Raw genomic sequence first — 12,596 nt, forward strand, 5'->3', positions numbered from 1 at the left:
TACCAATAATGGGCAACACATTTATTCCATTAGAGAAGAGACACAAGTTTCCCTATATAACAAGATATAAAAAAAGATCCTATCCCCCTCCAAGAAACTTTACACATTGGGAAATATTATTCCTCTTCTATGAAGCCAAAGCCCACATCCCTCACTGCAGAACAGTTATCAAAACCTGTAGCCAATTCATGCATCCAATTCTTTATCTAAAGGGCTCTCACAGAGGAGATATGTCTGCTATTTCTGCTGCCCCTTATCGCTTAAGCAGAACCTGACTGTCCTTTAAAAGCTGGCAATAGGTCAAGAAATGGCCAATTCCCAGAATTTTCTACTCTGGTTCAAGAATTCTAAAGTTTCAGCCTTCTGCTATATGGTTTTACTGACTAAATTAATTAGTTAACTGTAAAAGAATGAAACATTACATCATTCATGCACTGGGGGTGTCAGGGATGAACAAAGCATGGGTAAAGAAAGGTGCCACCCAGACTAAGGAAATGAACCCTAATGTATTTGGGAAACTTACCCATTCTGTACATCCACCACTAATGCTCGAGGCTCCCGGAGTCCTGAGTTCACCAACACGGTGCGGTAAGCCCCGTTGAGCTTTGACACTTCAATAGTATCCCTTCCCTTGTCACACCAGTACAGGTTTCCACCCACCCAGTCCACAGCCAGTCCATCGGGATTGCTTAGCCCAGTGCGGTGTAGGACCTGCAAGTATAGAGGAGAAGAAAACAACAATGTGGATATCAAAGAAAAGGAGTAAGTGGGACCCACTCTCCTGTTAGGGACCAGCAGGGTTTGCCTTAGAATGGGAAGGGATAGGAGTTTCTTGAGTCTGGAATGGAAAACTAGAAGAGCTGATCATCCCCTTTCAGGAAGGAACACAGGCTTCAGCCAGAAGTCAAACAGGCCAACACACCTGGACATTGCTGCCATTAATGTTCATGCGGCGGATCATACTGCCCTGTGTGGTGACATCAGTCCAGTAGATCATTTGTTCCCGGTAGTCAAAGTCCAAAGCTACAGCGTTGTTCAGCCCCTAAATCCATCAAGACAAAAAAAAAAAAAAAAAGCAATTTTGACATGTGGCTAAAGGAATACACAATTCCAGAATCTGTTCAGACGTTATATTTGGCCCTCACCCCCAACGTTACCTGTTTAAGCAGTGTATAGTTGGAGCCATCCAGACTAAGCTTTCTTAGGTAGTATCGATTAGCAAAAATCAAGAAAGGTTCATCATCTGTTAAAGGAAGCAAAGGAGGGATGCCAGAGGGTCAAAAAATACTAGAAATTCCCAATGCTCTTCTAATTTCCTCATTTGTCACCTTCCTATCACTTGCAAATTGAATTTCCTGTGTAGATACAGAGAGATACTTCAATCTCTCCCATTAATTAAAGAGACAAGAGGAGATTTAAAAGGTTTATTTATGGGGAGCAGGGAACTATGGTAGGCAGTACCACTTATGGCTGGTAGCTTAGTGATCATTCAAAGTTACAATGTCCCTTCCCTTGGCTACTTGCGATTCAAAGTTCTGACGGCTGCCCTATGACCCCACAGTTATGTGATTTGCATTTTGAGTGCTTGGTAACCAGACCGCATTTACCATTTACACGTGACCTGGATTTATGATGTTTTTGCCGGAAATTGGCATTTATTTATGGTTTCGGGGGGGCGGGGCGAGGGGAGGCCATTGCAGAAAATGGATTTGTTGAATGACTGCCACGTTCACTTTGCAGCTGTTGCATTTACCTAACAACCAGTGCAAAAAAGGTCCTGAAATCTGGTGTGGTTACCTGGTAACCCGCTTAACTTTTGGCACAGCTTGTATGACTGTAACTTCAAGCTCAATTGTGGTTGTAAGTCTAACCCTACCTGTGTGAAGATGATAACTGCTATATTTGTAACTTCCACAAAGAAGTTGTTCTTCACTTTTTCTTTTACCCCTTTATAATCTTTTTTCCCCTATTTCTTCTTCATCGTTTCTGTGGTTTTAAAAATCTTTGTAAAGTTTTCTTCTAATAAAAATTATTTTAAAAATAAAATAAAAAGAAGAGGACTAATAATTCACTGAACCGGACACAAAGAGACTGAGACTGAGAAAAGAATGGAGCAACATTGTTCCTCAGAGTCTCACATTTAAAGCTGGAATTTCTAGGAAAAAGGGAATGCAAGGTAAGAGGAAACAAGAGTTTGCATTTTGAGTTATTTCTGCAGAAAGACTTCTTTATGTTCTGCCCAGGGTTTGTCTTAAATTGTTTCTTTTTTGTGTGTGCTGCTGAGTCAAATCTAATGTTCCAATTTACAAATTAGAAAAAAATTGACTGTGTATCCTTGGTCTTGAATTACAATTCATCAGGCTGGCTGGGAACGTGGTAAATTTTATTTACAGTCTTTTGGTAGTCCGTATCTTTAACTGCATCATCTTCCATCTTGCAGGGGGGAAAAGTGTTTTATTTAGAGTGGCCCAGCACAAGCTTGTCATCTGCCTGGAGCATTTATTTTTTAATTATGGATTTTCTGTTTAGCTGCTGTTTAGCTGCTGATTCTGATCAAATAACTCACCTAACTCCTTTTCTACAATGTTGTATATATAAATTTTAAGGTTTAAATGGCAGTTTTATATTTATCTATAAAAAATGTTTATCTGTAATAAGATTGGTCAATTTCCCAAGCAGGGAATCTAGGGGAAAGAGCCAAAAGGTAGCATTAGTAGACAGTTTTTTCCTGAACTCTGCTAAACAAATAATTCCCTCAACACTGTCCAACTATTTACAAAGTCTGCACTACTATTAATCTTCTCATCACTCCTTATCGCCCATCCCCTCCCACTTGTGACTGTATGATGGTAACTTTGTCACTTGTATCCTACGATTTATATTGATTGTTTCCTAGTATGATTTGATTGCTTATTTGAACCCTATGACTATTATTAAGTGTTGTACCAGATGATTCTTGACTCTGACAAATGTATCTTTTCTTTTATGTATGCTGAGAGCATTTGCACAAATTCCTTGTGTGTCCAATCACACTTGGCCAATAAATAATTCTATTATATTATTACTGAAATTATTTCAACTTTTGCACTTTTGATACAAAGAAAGGAAGGATACAAGATGAGGTGTCCCCTAAAAGATAGCGAGTGACAGCACGAATTATGACGTTACTAACTCAGCAGGTAGTGGGGTTTGATTATTAGACCCAGAAGGCTTCTCAGATAAACACAGTACTAGGAAAGGCCCATGCTAAATATATACACAACAGTGGCGTTGAACAGTTTTTTTTCATTAGAAGTCTTTTGAAGCTGAAACAGAGTTCCAAATTTGACACGGGTTGTTCTGACTCATGAAAAGTATTCTGAAGCTCTCTGGATTATTTCTGAAGTGCTCCAAGCCCCAAACACTTCCACCATGGCCGAAACATAGGACTAATTCCAGTGAGGTCAGAAACTACCTAAGAGACTCTCTTTCAGTTTGTTGTATCTTATTCAAGACTCGGTCCATCGAAATAGATTTTTTGCCAAACCCTAAATCTATGACTCACTGCCCCAAATGCCAGGAACCTTTGCATCTCATAAGAGTTGGTATTACCTGTGACAGCTTTGCAGCTGGTTGGATCATCAGGCTTCAGAATGTAGCCCTCTGCACACATGCACTTAAAGCTTCCATGAGTGTTGATGCAGATCTGGCTGCAGGGGAAGGTGGTTGTGCACTCGTCAACATCGATGCAAGTCTTGCCATCATACTTCAGCTGGAACCCAGGGCGGCATCTGCACTGCAGGGGCAGCAGAAAGTCATTACATGTTTATAGGGAGGGCCCTAGGAAATATAATCTCTCTCTTTTCCCCTTGACTTTGTCTACAACAAATTTACTTGATATTACAGCTTTTCTCTACAATACTTAGAATCCAAAATTTCTTCAATTTCATAATGCCTTTCCCCTTTAACCAAAATTGGGAGTGGAAGTGATTTTTCTATCGGTCTCATTCTTGAACCTTGAACAGACTCCAATAAACTGCAACTAGGGGTGAATCCGTTTAAAATCCCTTGGCAATTGCAATTTAACCATAACTGGGTTGATGATTCAACTGGCAGGATGAGATAGGCCAGTGATGGCTAACCTTTTCGGGCTCCTGTGCCAGAAATTGTGCACACGCTTGCATGCTCGCACTCGCATGCCAGCACCCAGAAGGCAATGTGTGCCTCCCCTATGTCCCCTACGCATGCGCACGCAATCCTCACCACCCCCACCACTTTCTTACCTGCACTGCACCTCACAGCTGATTTTCGGCCAGTTTGAGGCCTTTTTTGGCCTCCCAAAGGCTTGAGGAAGACTTCTGCAGGCTTCTACAAGCGTTGTAGGCCAAAATCTAGCCCTGTTTCATCACTTCCTGTTTTTCCGGAAAAAAACGGAAATAACAAAACGGGGCTAGATTTCAGCCTACAAAGCTTGTAGAAGCCTGCAGAAGCCTTCCTCGAGCCTTTGGGAGGCCGAAAAAGGCCTCAAACTGGCTGAAAATCAGCTGTGAGGTGCCCACATGCGCAGTGAGGTAAGTTTGCCTGCAGCTTGCTTGCCGGCACAAATGGCTCTGCGTGCCACCTGTGATACATGTGCCATAGGTTCGCCATCACGGACATAGGCTATGGATAGGCAGAAGATACATATGGATCTCCTGCTAATTCTCAACCAGGATCAATCATTCCCAACTAGTCAGCTGTAGGAGTAATTTATCCCTCTGAAATTCTGTTCTATATTATAATGATGAAGTGAAGGAAATGTTGCACAAGAGTTTCTAGAGAATGCCTATGAGTTACATTCAACTTTAGGTGCAGATGTCTGAGCTGTGAAATCTCTATTTCTACATGTAGAAATATTCATTTGACATATTTAAGAACCTAAAGTATTGAAAGTTTTATGGCATATCAAAGTAGATTCAACAAGTATTGGCCAAAGTAAACTCAATGTATGGCCAATACCCAGATCTTCTTGAACTGAAGTCATATATTCTGCCCATTAATTTATAACTTCATGGTGGGAACAGTACATCAAAATCGCCACTTCTAACTGCCTGATCAGAGGGCCGGTCTTGACCCATCCTCTTCCCCAAAACAGAAAAAGAAACTACAGCCCAACCTTGTAGCCGATTTTGAGGTCCTCACACTCCTGGGAGCAGCCAGTCTGCTTCTTGTTCAGGCACTCATTGATGAAACAGTTCAGCTCATCAGAGCCATCACCACAGTCATCGTTGTTGTCACAAAGCAAATTGTTGGAGATGCACTGCTCATTGTGGCAGAGATAAAAGGTATCATTGCACTTGCTCTCTGAAATGATAGTGAGAAATCATTAGGACTGATGTCAAAGCAGTAGGTTTTCCTCCCACCCACCATGTAGGTTTCCATATTTACAGCTTCGAAGCCATCCCACAAGAGCTAACAAGCACAACCTTCTCTGCCTGTGAGTCAACCTGTCTCCAGCCACAATTATATATTTAGACAACTTTCTGTAAACATGACACCCAAAGAGCTTCATCACAAAGCATCTCTCCCTCTAAAGTTCCAAATATATCACTATCCATAATATTAAACACAATTGAATAAAAAGTACTTGATGTTAAAAAGTCCTCACTATCAAAAAAACATATCATTAATAATTCAAGCTTAGACTGAACCCTAATTTGTTCACTCAAAGAGTGCAGTTATTTTATACAATTCTGTTCCAGTTAGGTAACAAAATGGCTACAAAATCTCCCGCAGAGAATGTACTTATTTACAGCTTTATAAATGAAATACAACTTTTTATAGCTTTAAAAAAATGAATATATCATTCATCTGTATTCATGGAACAAGTCTAGCAATCAAGATAAGACATCTCTAGGGTGATATGATCAGCTCCCATACTAGGTAACAATCTGGCTCCTCCCTCTAGATCAGGGTTGTCAAACTTGCAGCCCATGGGCTGGATGTGTCACTCACTGGCTACACCCACACCCAGTTTAGCAAAGGGGGGGAAAGTAATGATGTATGTCATGTGACAACGTGACGCTGTGTGTTTGACACCCCTGCTCTAGATTAATTGAAAATTCTCAATGCTTTTAAGTATATAGAATCCTGCTGCTAGATTACTAATTAACTAGGAATAGACCAATTAAAGGAGTACTTCATTTTGTTCTCACTCTTTCTGACCATGGCTATAAACCAACAATAGGTCACCACCCCAACCCCAACCTCCTGGAGACCTACCAGGGCTAGAACATCTTGGATTCTTGGGGGCTTCGTCAGATTGGTCATGGCAGTCAAACTCGCCATCACACTCCCAGAGTTTGTTGCTCAAACACCGGCCATTAGCACAACGGAACTCGTTGGCACTACAAGTGGGGTACTCTGGGGATAAGAAATCAAGCCATGAAACAACAGTGTCTCTTTTTATCATGTAACAGGATCAACATATGTTTGAAGAACACCCTATTTGCTTTACTCTACGTAATATTATGCAACATGCAGAAAGAGTAAAAAGTAGTGAGGCAATGAAGAGATAAAAAAAGAAACCTAACCAATCTTAAGACCAGCACTATTTACTGTACTTCTCTATATTGTGCTATCCTTGCAAATTATCCTTGCTCCCATAACATCAATTCATACATTTTCATTCATTAACATTCCCACCTCTCTCTCTTTTTGAGGTTTTCATCAACTCTGTCCAACCACAACTTCTTTCCTTTCACTCACTCACCCTTCTTTTGTATATCTGTTCTGTAATTTGATCCCCATTTATACTCTCCACATAACCAAACTACCTAAACAGAATTCTTCCATGCTAGTTACTCAATTTTGTATTCAGTCTATAGTCATTCAGCACTCACACATTCCTGGCCTCTCTTCTATTTTATGATATACACTTCTTCAGAATTCCAAACCAGCTGCATTCAACTTATTTTTATGTTTCTTCTGTCAACCCTAAATCTCACTTCCAAGTGACAAAGTAGATATAGTCATCCATGACCATTTTCGCTTCTTTTGAGAAACATACTGGATACTACCCACCTACCAGCATTTGCATGTATTAGAAACGTCTCCATTTTCCCACCTTCACTTAACATTCTACACAAAAATACACAAATTCATCAGCTTCCTCTGGGTTTTCACCATTTATGTCTAACCTGCAATTTTTCACTCCATTTTTCTTGTCAAGCACAGCTACTTTGATCTTTGGTAGATCAATTTTCAGGCTCCTACCCTCCACTCCATCATGCAATCTATACAACATTTACTGAAAAACATTTTGAGTTTTGAGCAGGCAACATGGCATTGTCTGCATATCAAAGTATGCACATATTTATGTCTCTGACCAACATATCTTTACTGCTGCCTTATAACTTATTCATAAATATACTGAACAGATTAAATATCACACATCCATGTTACACACACATCCAGGTTAGGTTTATAGTCATTCACTTATAGACATTCACTTTCCCAAATAGGTGTGTCTGGAGCATGCATATAAAACACTCAGCCCTAGTTAACAACTGAGAAATAATTAGGAACATATACAAATCACTTTCAACCAAACAATGGGGCACTTCAGGTTCTGGTAGAATATATGAAGATCCAATGAATTCAAAGTGGCAGTAAAACTTTACTGGTTACAGTGTGCATTTGTTCTCTCACACATTTATATAATTATTCTCACTTATCCAAGTCCTTTTCAACCAAACTAGCCAGGCATTAGCTGCAACAGTCCACACACCTTAAAATTGCCAAGTGTGAAAAACACCGAGCTAAAGGAATCAGAACTTATCAAATCTAGATCCAGGATGATTAAAAGAATGGGTAGGCTTCACCAAGTGCCCCTTTTCTTCCAAAGCCCTGGATTCACAAAACTGATAGTTGTAAATTGATTGTGGAAGGGCACTTTGTATGCTCAGCACCTAGCCTCCTTTGTCTGTCTTCATGTGAAGTTTCTCTTTTGAACATTAAAATACACTGCTAAATGACCTAACTTGCAAAGCAAAGTGAAAGAGTCTGTGATATTACCTGTTAGCTAAAAATACAGTATGGTTAAGGGTTGTCTGTACTGGCTTCTGGGCCCCCAAAAACCGCTTGCTCACATGAGAACCACTGTAGCACACTGGTTCTCAGGGAACAATTGGGGAATGTATTTCACACATAGTTAATGTTTAATTACAATCTAATTTCTTCAAATCAAGCAATCAAAAAAGCCAGCAAACTGTTTCCTGATGTGCACATTTCCCTCATAGATTTTAAAAATTATCTACATAATAGTATTAAATAATAAATTTATTTTTTCTCCTTTCAGGTTGATTTCACTTGCCCTCAGGTAGGCAAATTTGATTTGGCAGCAAGCTAATAAAAATTGGGCTACTGTCGCTGCTCTCATGGTTGAGCATTCATTCTAGGCTGGCACTTACCACAATCAGGGGATTCATCAGAACCATCGCCACAGTCATCATCGTGATCACACACAAAATGTTTTGGGATACACTGCCGGTTGTTGCACATAAACTCTCGTTCGTCACAAGTGTTGTTATATACTGAAATCACAGATTACACTGAAATCAGTTAACGCCTATTCCTCTATGTAGTTCAGTTCTCTTTACTGTACCACAATCACTTTTTTATTCATTGCGAATGCATGACATGTGTACACTTTAATAAAAAAAAACCTGTGAGCAAATTCATATAGTTACTTCTTTCCACTGTTCATTAGTTCTTCATCACTGTCATAGAAAAGAAAACCAAAGATGCAACTGTTTTGTGAATGAAAGTGAATATATGTATCCCAGGATAATGTTGCAGGATCCAATCTGAGATGGTCACCGAGACCAGACTTCAAACTTTTTGGACACGTGGGGGAACTTCCAGTTTGTCGGCTTCGCGAGCGGCAGGGATTTGCGATTCCGCGCGATCCCTGCCGCGCTAGCCGCTTTTGGTGCTCCGATCCGGACGGGTCCAGAGCTAGGCTACCCTGCAGGGGTAGCTGAAGATAGGGGATCCGGAGAGGGGTTTGGGGGTGTTGCAGACCCCTCCCGGCCGGCAGAACCCCTTTTCCCAAGACGCGCAGCGGCGGTCCGCAATGGCCGCCACAAAGAAGCCGGCAGCTGGGCAAGTATGCGCTGGAGGAAGAGGAGAAAGCTTTTGAGAGTGAAAGTTTTCTTGGTTGATCCAGGACTCTGAGATACATTTAATTTAATTCCTGGAAATGATGGCTTTTGGATGATTCTTTCCACAAGAGAAATTAAGCGGCAATTCTGAGGTGCTGAAAGGAAAGTTGATTCTCCCTCCCACGGAATTAATAAGTGGTATTGAGAAACCTGTTTTTTTTCAGGTAAAACTAGCTTTTGGGATAAGTCGGAAGGGAGAGGACAAAAAATATATATATATATTCATCTGGTTTGATTTTGTTGGAGGAGATGCCTTAAGGATTTGAAGACAGAAATATAACTCTAATAAGGCTTCAAAATACAGATTTGGACTTTCTTTTTTCCTTTGTCTGATACTACCCCTGGAAGAGAAAGAGAGAATTCTGTCTTGGCCTGGGTTGATTGAGGATTGTGGATTTTGGGACTGTTTTACTTTCTCTTGAAATATCTTGGTTGGTGTAAGAAGAAAGAGGGAAAAAAAGAAAAGAAAAGATTTATAATGGCTTTTTCTTTTGAGGAACTGAGGGAAGAATATGAGCAAACAAAAGCAGCCTGTAAAGATGGTATGGAAAAAGCCTTCCTATTTTTAGAAATGGCGCTGGTTAACTATCAGCAAACAATACAACAGATGGAAGCAGAAGAACAACAAGAAGAAGAAGACGAAGACGCCATCTTTAATGAATCCCAAAATTTATCTAAGAAAGAAGGAAGGAAGAAAGCGAGGAAAATGAAGGACTTAAGATCTAAAAAAACATTTAAGAAAGAGAAAAATATGATGCAAAATAAACATAATGATAGTAAACAAAAGAAAAAGGGAACACAACAGAGAAGGGATGCTAGCAAGGCAGAGGCTAGAAGAAGGGGGTAGGAAGATTTGGTGGGGAAGAAAGAAAGGGAAAGGCGGAGAAAAGCCACAAAGTTTTGAAATTAGATGGGAAAAGAGGAATCTTTTTAGGGACAAAGGGTAAAGGATAATCTCTAAAAAAGATTTTGCAAGGTACATAAGATGGTATTGTAACATCTGTATTAGAAATAGAAAATTAGAATGGCTTAAGAGTTAATAAGAAATCAAAATGTTGAAATGTTTAATAATGATTGATTTTAAAATGTAATAAAATATTAAAGGGAAAGACAATGGGAATGTTATAAGATTTAATATTTAGATTTATTATTCAACTATGTATTTAGGAGGGCACTATGTATTTAAACATTTTCGATTTATTACTCTGTTTTTATTGTTATTAAAAGAAAAATTAGTAGATAGAATGTACCAAGCAGAATCAGATTGGGTATTAGGTGTTAGTTTAAATGTTAATCTAATTAATTTAGGGGGAGGATAGAAAGGCATCACACTCTGATTAGTGATTTCAGGAGAAATTCTTTTTTTTTTTTCATTATAAGGAATGAGATAGAGGGATAATAAAGAATGGGCAAAAGATATAATATAATGATTTAAATTAAGATGGATTAAATAAGATAGAATTATGAAGAGTGATCTGTGGAGAAGTTTATATAGAAGATATAGAATGGTAAACAAAATAGGTAATGTTATGTATGATGAGCATGAATATAATTAAAGCCCATATAAAGAGAGGTACCTGGGGTCAAGTTACTTTCCTAAAAGATTTTTATATGTTTATTTGTTGTGTGTCTATGTTTTTGAGAGCATTAATAAAACCTTGTAGAACTACAGAATGAAAATAATGGTGATCAAGTCAGAAAGAAATAGATGAAATAATAATAGTGAAATTGAATAAGAGTAAAGAGAAGTAAAGAGAAATTGGATAAGAGGTATTTTTATGCTCATATGGAAATGGCTTAAAATAGAATTGTATTGTATAAGATAAGGTTTTATCTGACTTTTTAAAATTTATAATGGAAAAAGGTTTAAATATGTATTGGTTGATGATGATTTGTTTGTTTTTGAAATTAATAAAATTTGCTTAAAAAAAAAAACTTTTTGGACACGTGCTGGAACCCATTTTCAGGGAGCTTCTCTGTAGCAGTGTGTGTGCTGTTCTCTGTGTTGTATTTATCTGATTGGTGGCTGTTGTATGTGGCTTTTAAAATGTTGATTGGGATATGTTGATGGCTGGCTTTTAAGTCATTAGCTGTCATTTGCTTGGGCTGCCCAGCTATCAAGTACTTAAAAGACAAGGGCTGGGCAGCACAAAATGATTTAAAAGCCAGCCATCAACATATCCCAATCAACATCTAAAAAGCCACTTACAACAGGCACTATAAATGCCACACACAGAACAGCACATATTCTGCTAGAGAGAGATTTTATTTATTTTATTTTGTCAAGCAATTATAAGATAACAGGTATAAGTATAAATATAGTTATGAATACATGAAATGGATACATATAAGAAAAAAAAAAGAAACAATAGGACAGGGATGGTAGGCACTTTGGTGCGCTTATGCACGCCCCCTACAGACCTCTTAGGAAAGGGGTGAGGTCAATAATAGACAGTCTAAGGTTAAAGTTTTTGGGGTTTGGGGAAGAAACCAGAGTGAGGTAGAGTATTCCAGATGTTGACCACTCTGTTGCTGAAGTCGTATTTCCTGCAATCAAGTTTGGTGCAGTTAACCTTGAGTTTGTATCTATTGTGTGCTCTTGTATTGTTATGGTTGAAGCTGAAGTATTCATTGACAGGTAGGACATTGCAATATATAATTTTATGTACTATACTTATATCAGACTGAAGGTGTCGTAGTTCTAGGTTTTCTAGGTCTAGAATTTCAAGTCTGGTGGCATAAAGTATTCTGCAACGAGTAGGAGCGGAGAACTCTTCCTGTGAAATATTTCTGGACTTTCTCCACTCTATTAATATCAGATACGTAATGCAGGTTCCAGACTGATGAGCTGTATTCAAGTATTGGTCTAGCAAAAGTTTTGTATGCTCTAGTTAGTAGTGTGATATTAGCTGAGAAAAAGCTACGCAGGATTAGGTTAACAACTCTTAATGCCTTTTTGGCTATGTAGTTACAGTGGGCTCTAGCACTTAGAGTCTTAGCACTTAAGTTCCCTGAAGATGGGCTGCAGCATGAGTCCGAAAGCTCGGAAGACAAAACCTCTGATCCTATTGACTGACCCACATTGGATCCAGACAGCATTTCATCTCCTAGGGAGAAAAAATTGTTCCCCTGACTTTTTGGGTTAATCTACCCGCGCCACTACCACTAGAGGCAATGGTGAATTTCTGTTCATTCTGAAGAAAGAAGAACATTTCAATTTCATTCTCTCTGGGATGGTGCTAATTATACAACTCATGCACGATACAATGAAACTACTGAAACAAAATGAGATGCACCAAAATACTGGCACTACATGTGATTATTAAGAATATGATCAAAGCAAGACTGCGATTTATACAGCTGAAAATACTATCAGTTGCAGATCTTAACTGCATCATTTCCTCTTTGCTTCCT

At 38.9% G+C, this 12,596-nt stretch overlaps 1 protein-coding gene across 1 annotated transcript in view; it reads right to left on the reverse strand.

Annotated features, from left to right (window-relative positions):
* Positions 1–12,596, reverse strand: part of LRP1 (LDL receptor related protein 1) — a 321,609-nt gene that overhangs the window by 43,154 nt on the left and 265,859 nt on the right. The window contains exons 54-60 of the mRNA XM_026673900.2: positions 8,430–8,552; positions 6,241–6,381; positions 5,135–5,322; positions 3,592–3,775; positions 1,158–1,243; positions 923–1,042; positions 524–711 (exon numbers count right to left, since the gene is read on the reverse strand). Of these exons, the coding sequence (XP_026529685.1) occupies positions 524–711; positions 923–1,042; positions 1,158–1,243; positions 3,592–3,775; positions 5,135–5,322; positions 6,241–6,381; positions 8,430–8,552 (1,030 nt within the window). The remainder of the gene's footprint in view (positions 1–523; positions 712–922; positions 1,043–1,157; positions 1,244–3,591; positions 3,776–5,134; positions 5,323–6,240; positions 6,382–8,429; positions 8,553–12,596) is intronic.

The sequence above is a fragment of the Notechis scutatus genome, chromosome 2 (genome assembly GCF_049901735.1).
Source record: "Notechis scutatus isolate UNSWTSFEM ecotype Mainland chromosome 2, rNotScu1.2, whole genome shotgun sequence".
Classification (NCBI taxonomy): Eukaryota; Metazoa; Chordata; class Lepidosauria; order Squamata; family Elapidae; genus Notechis; species Notechis scutatus.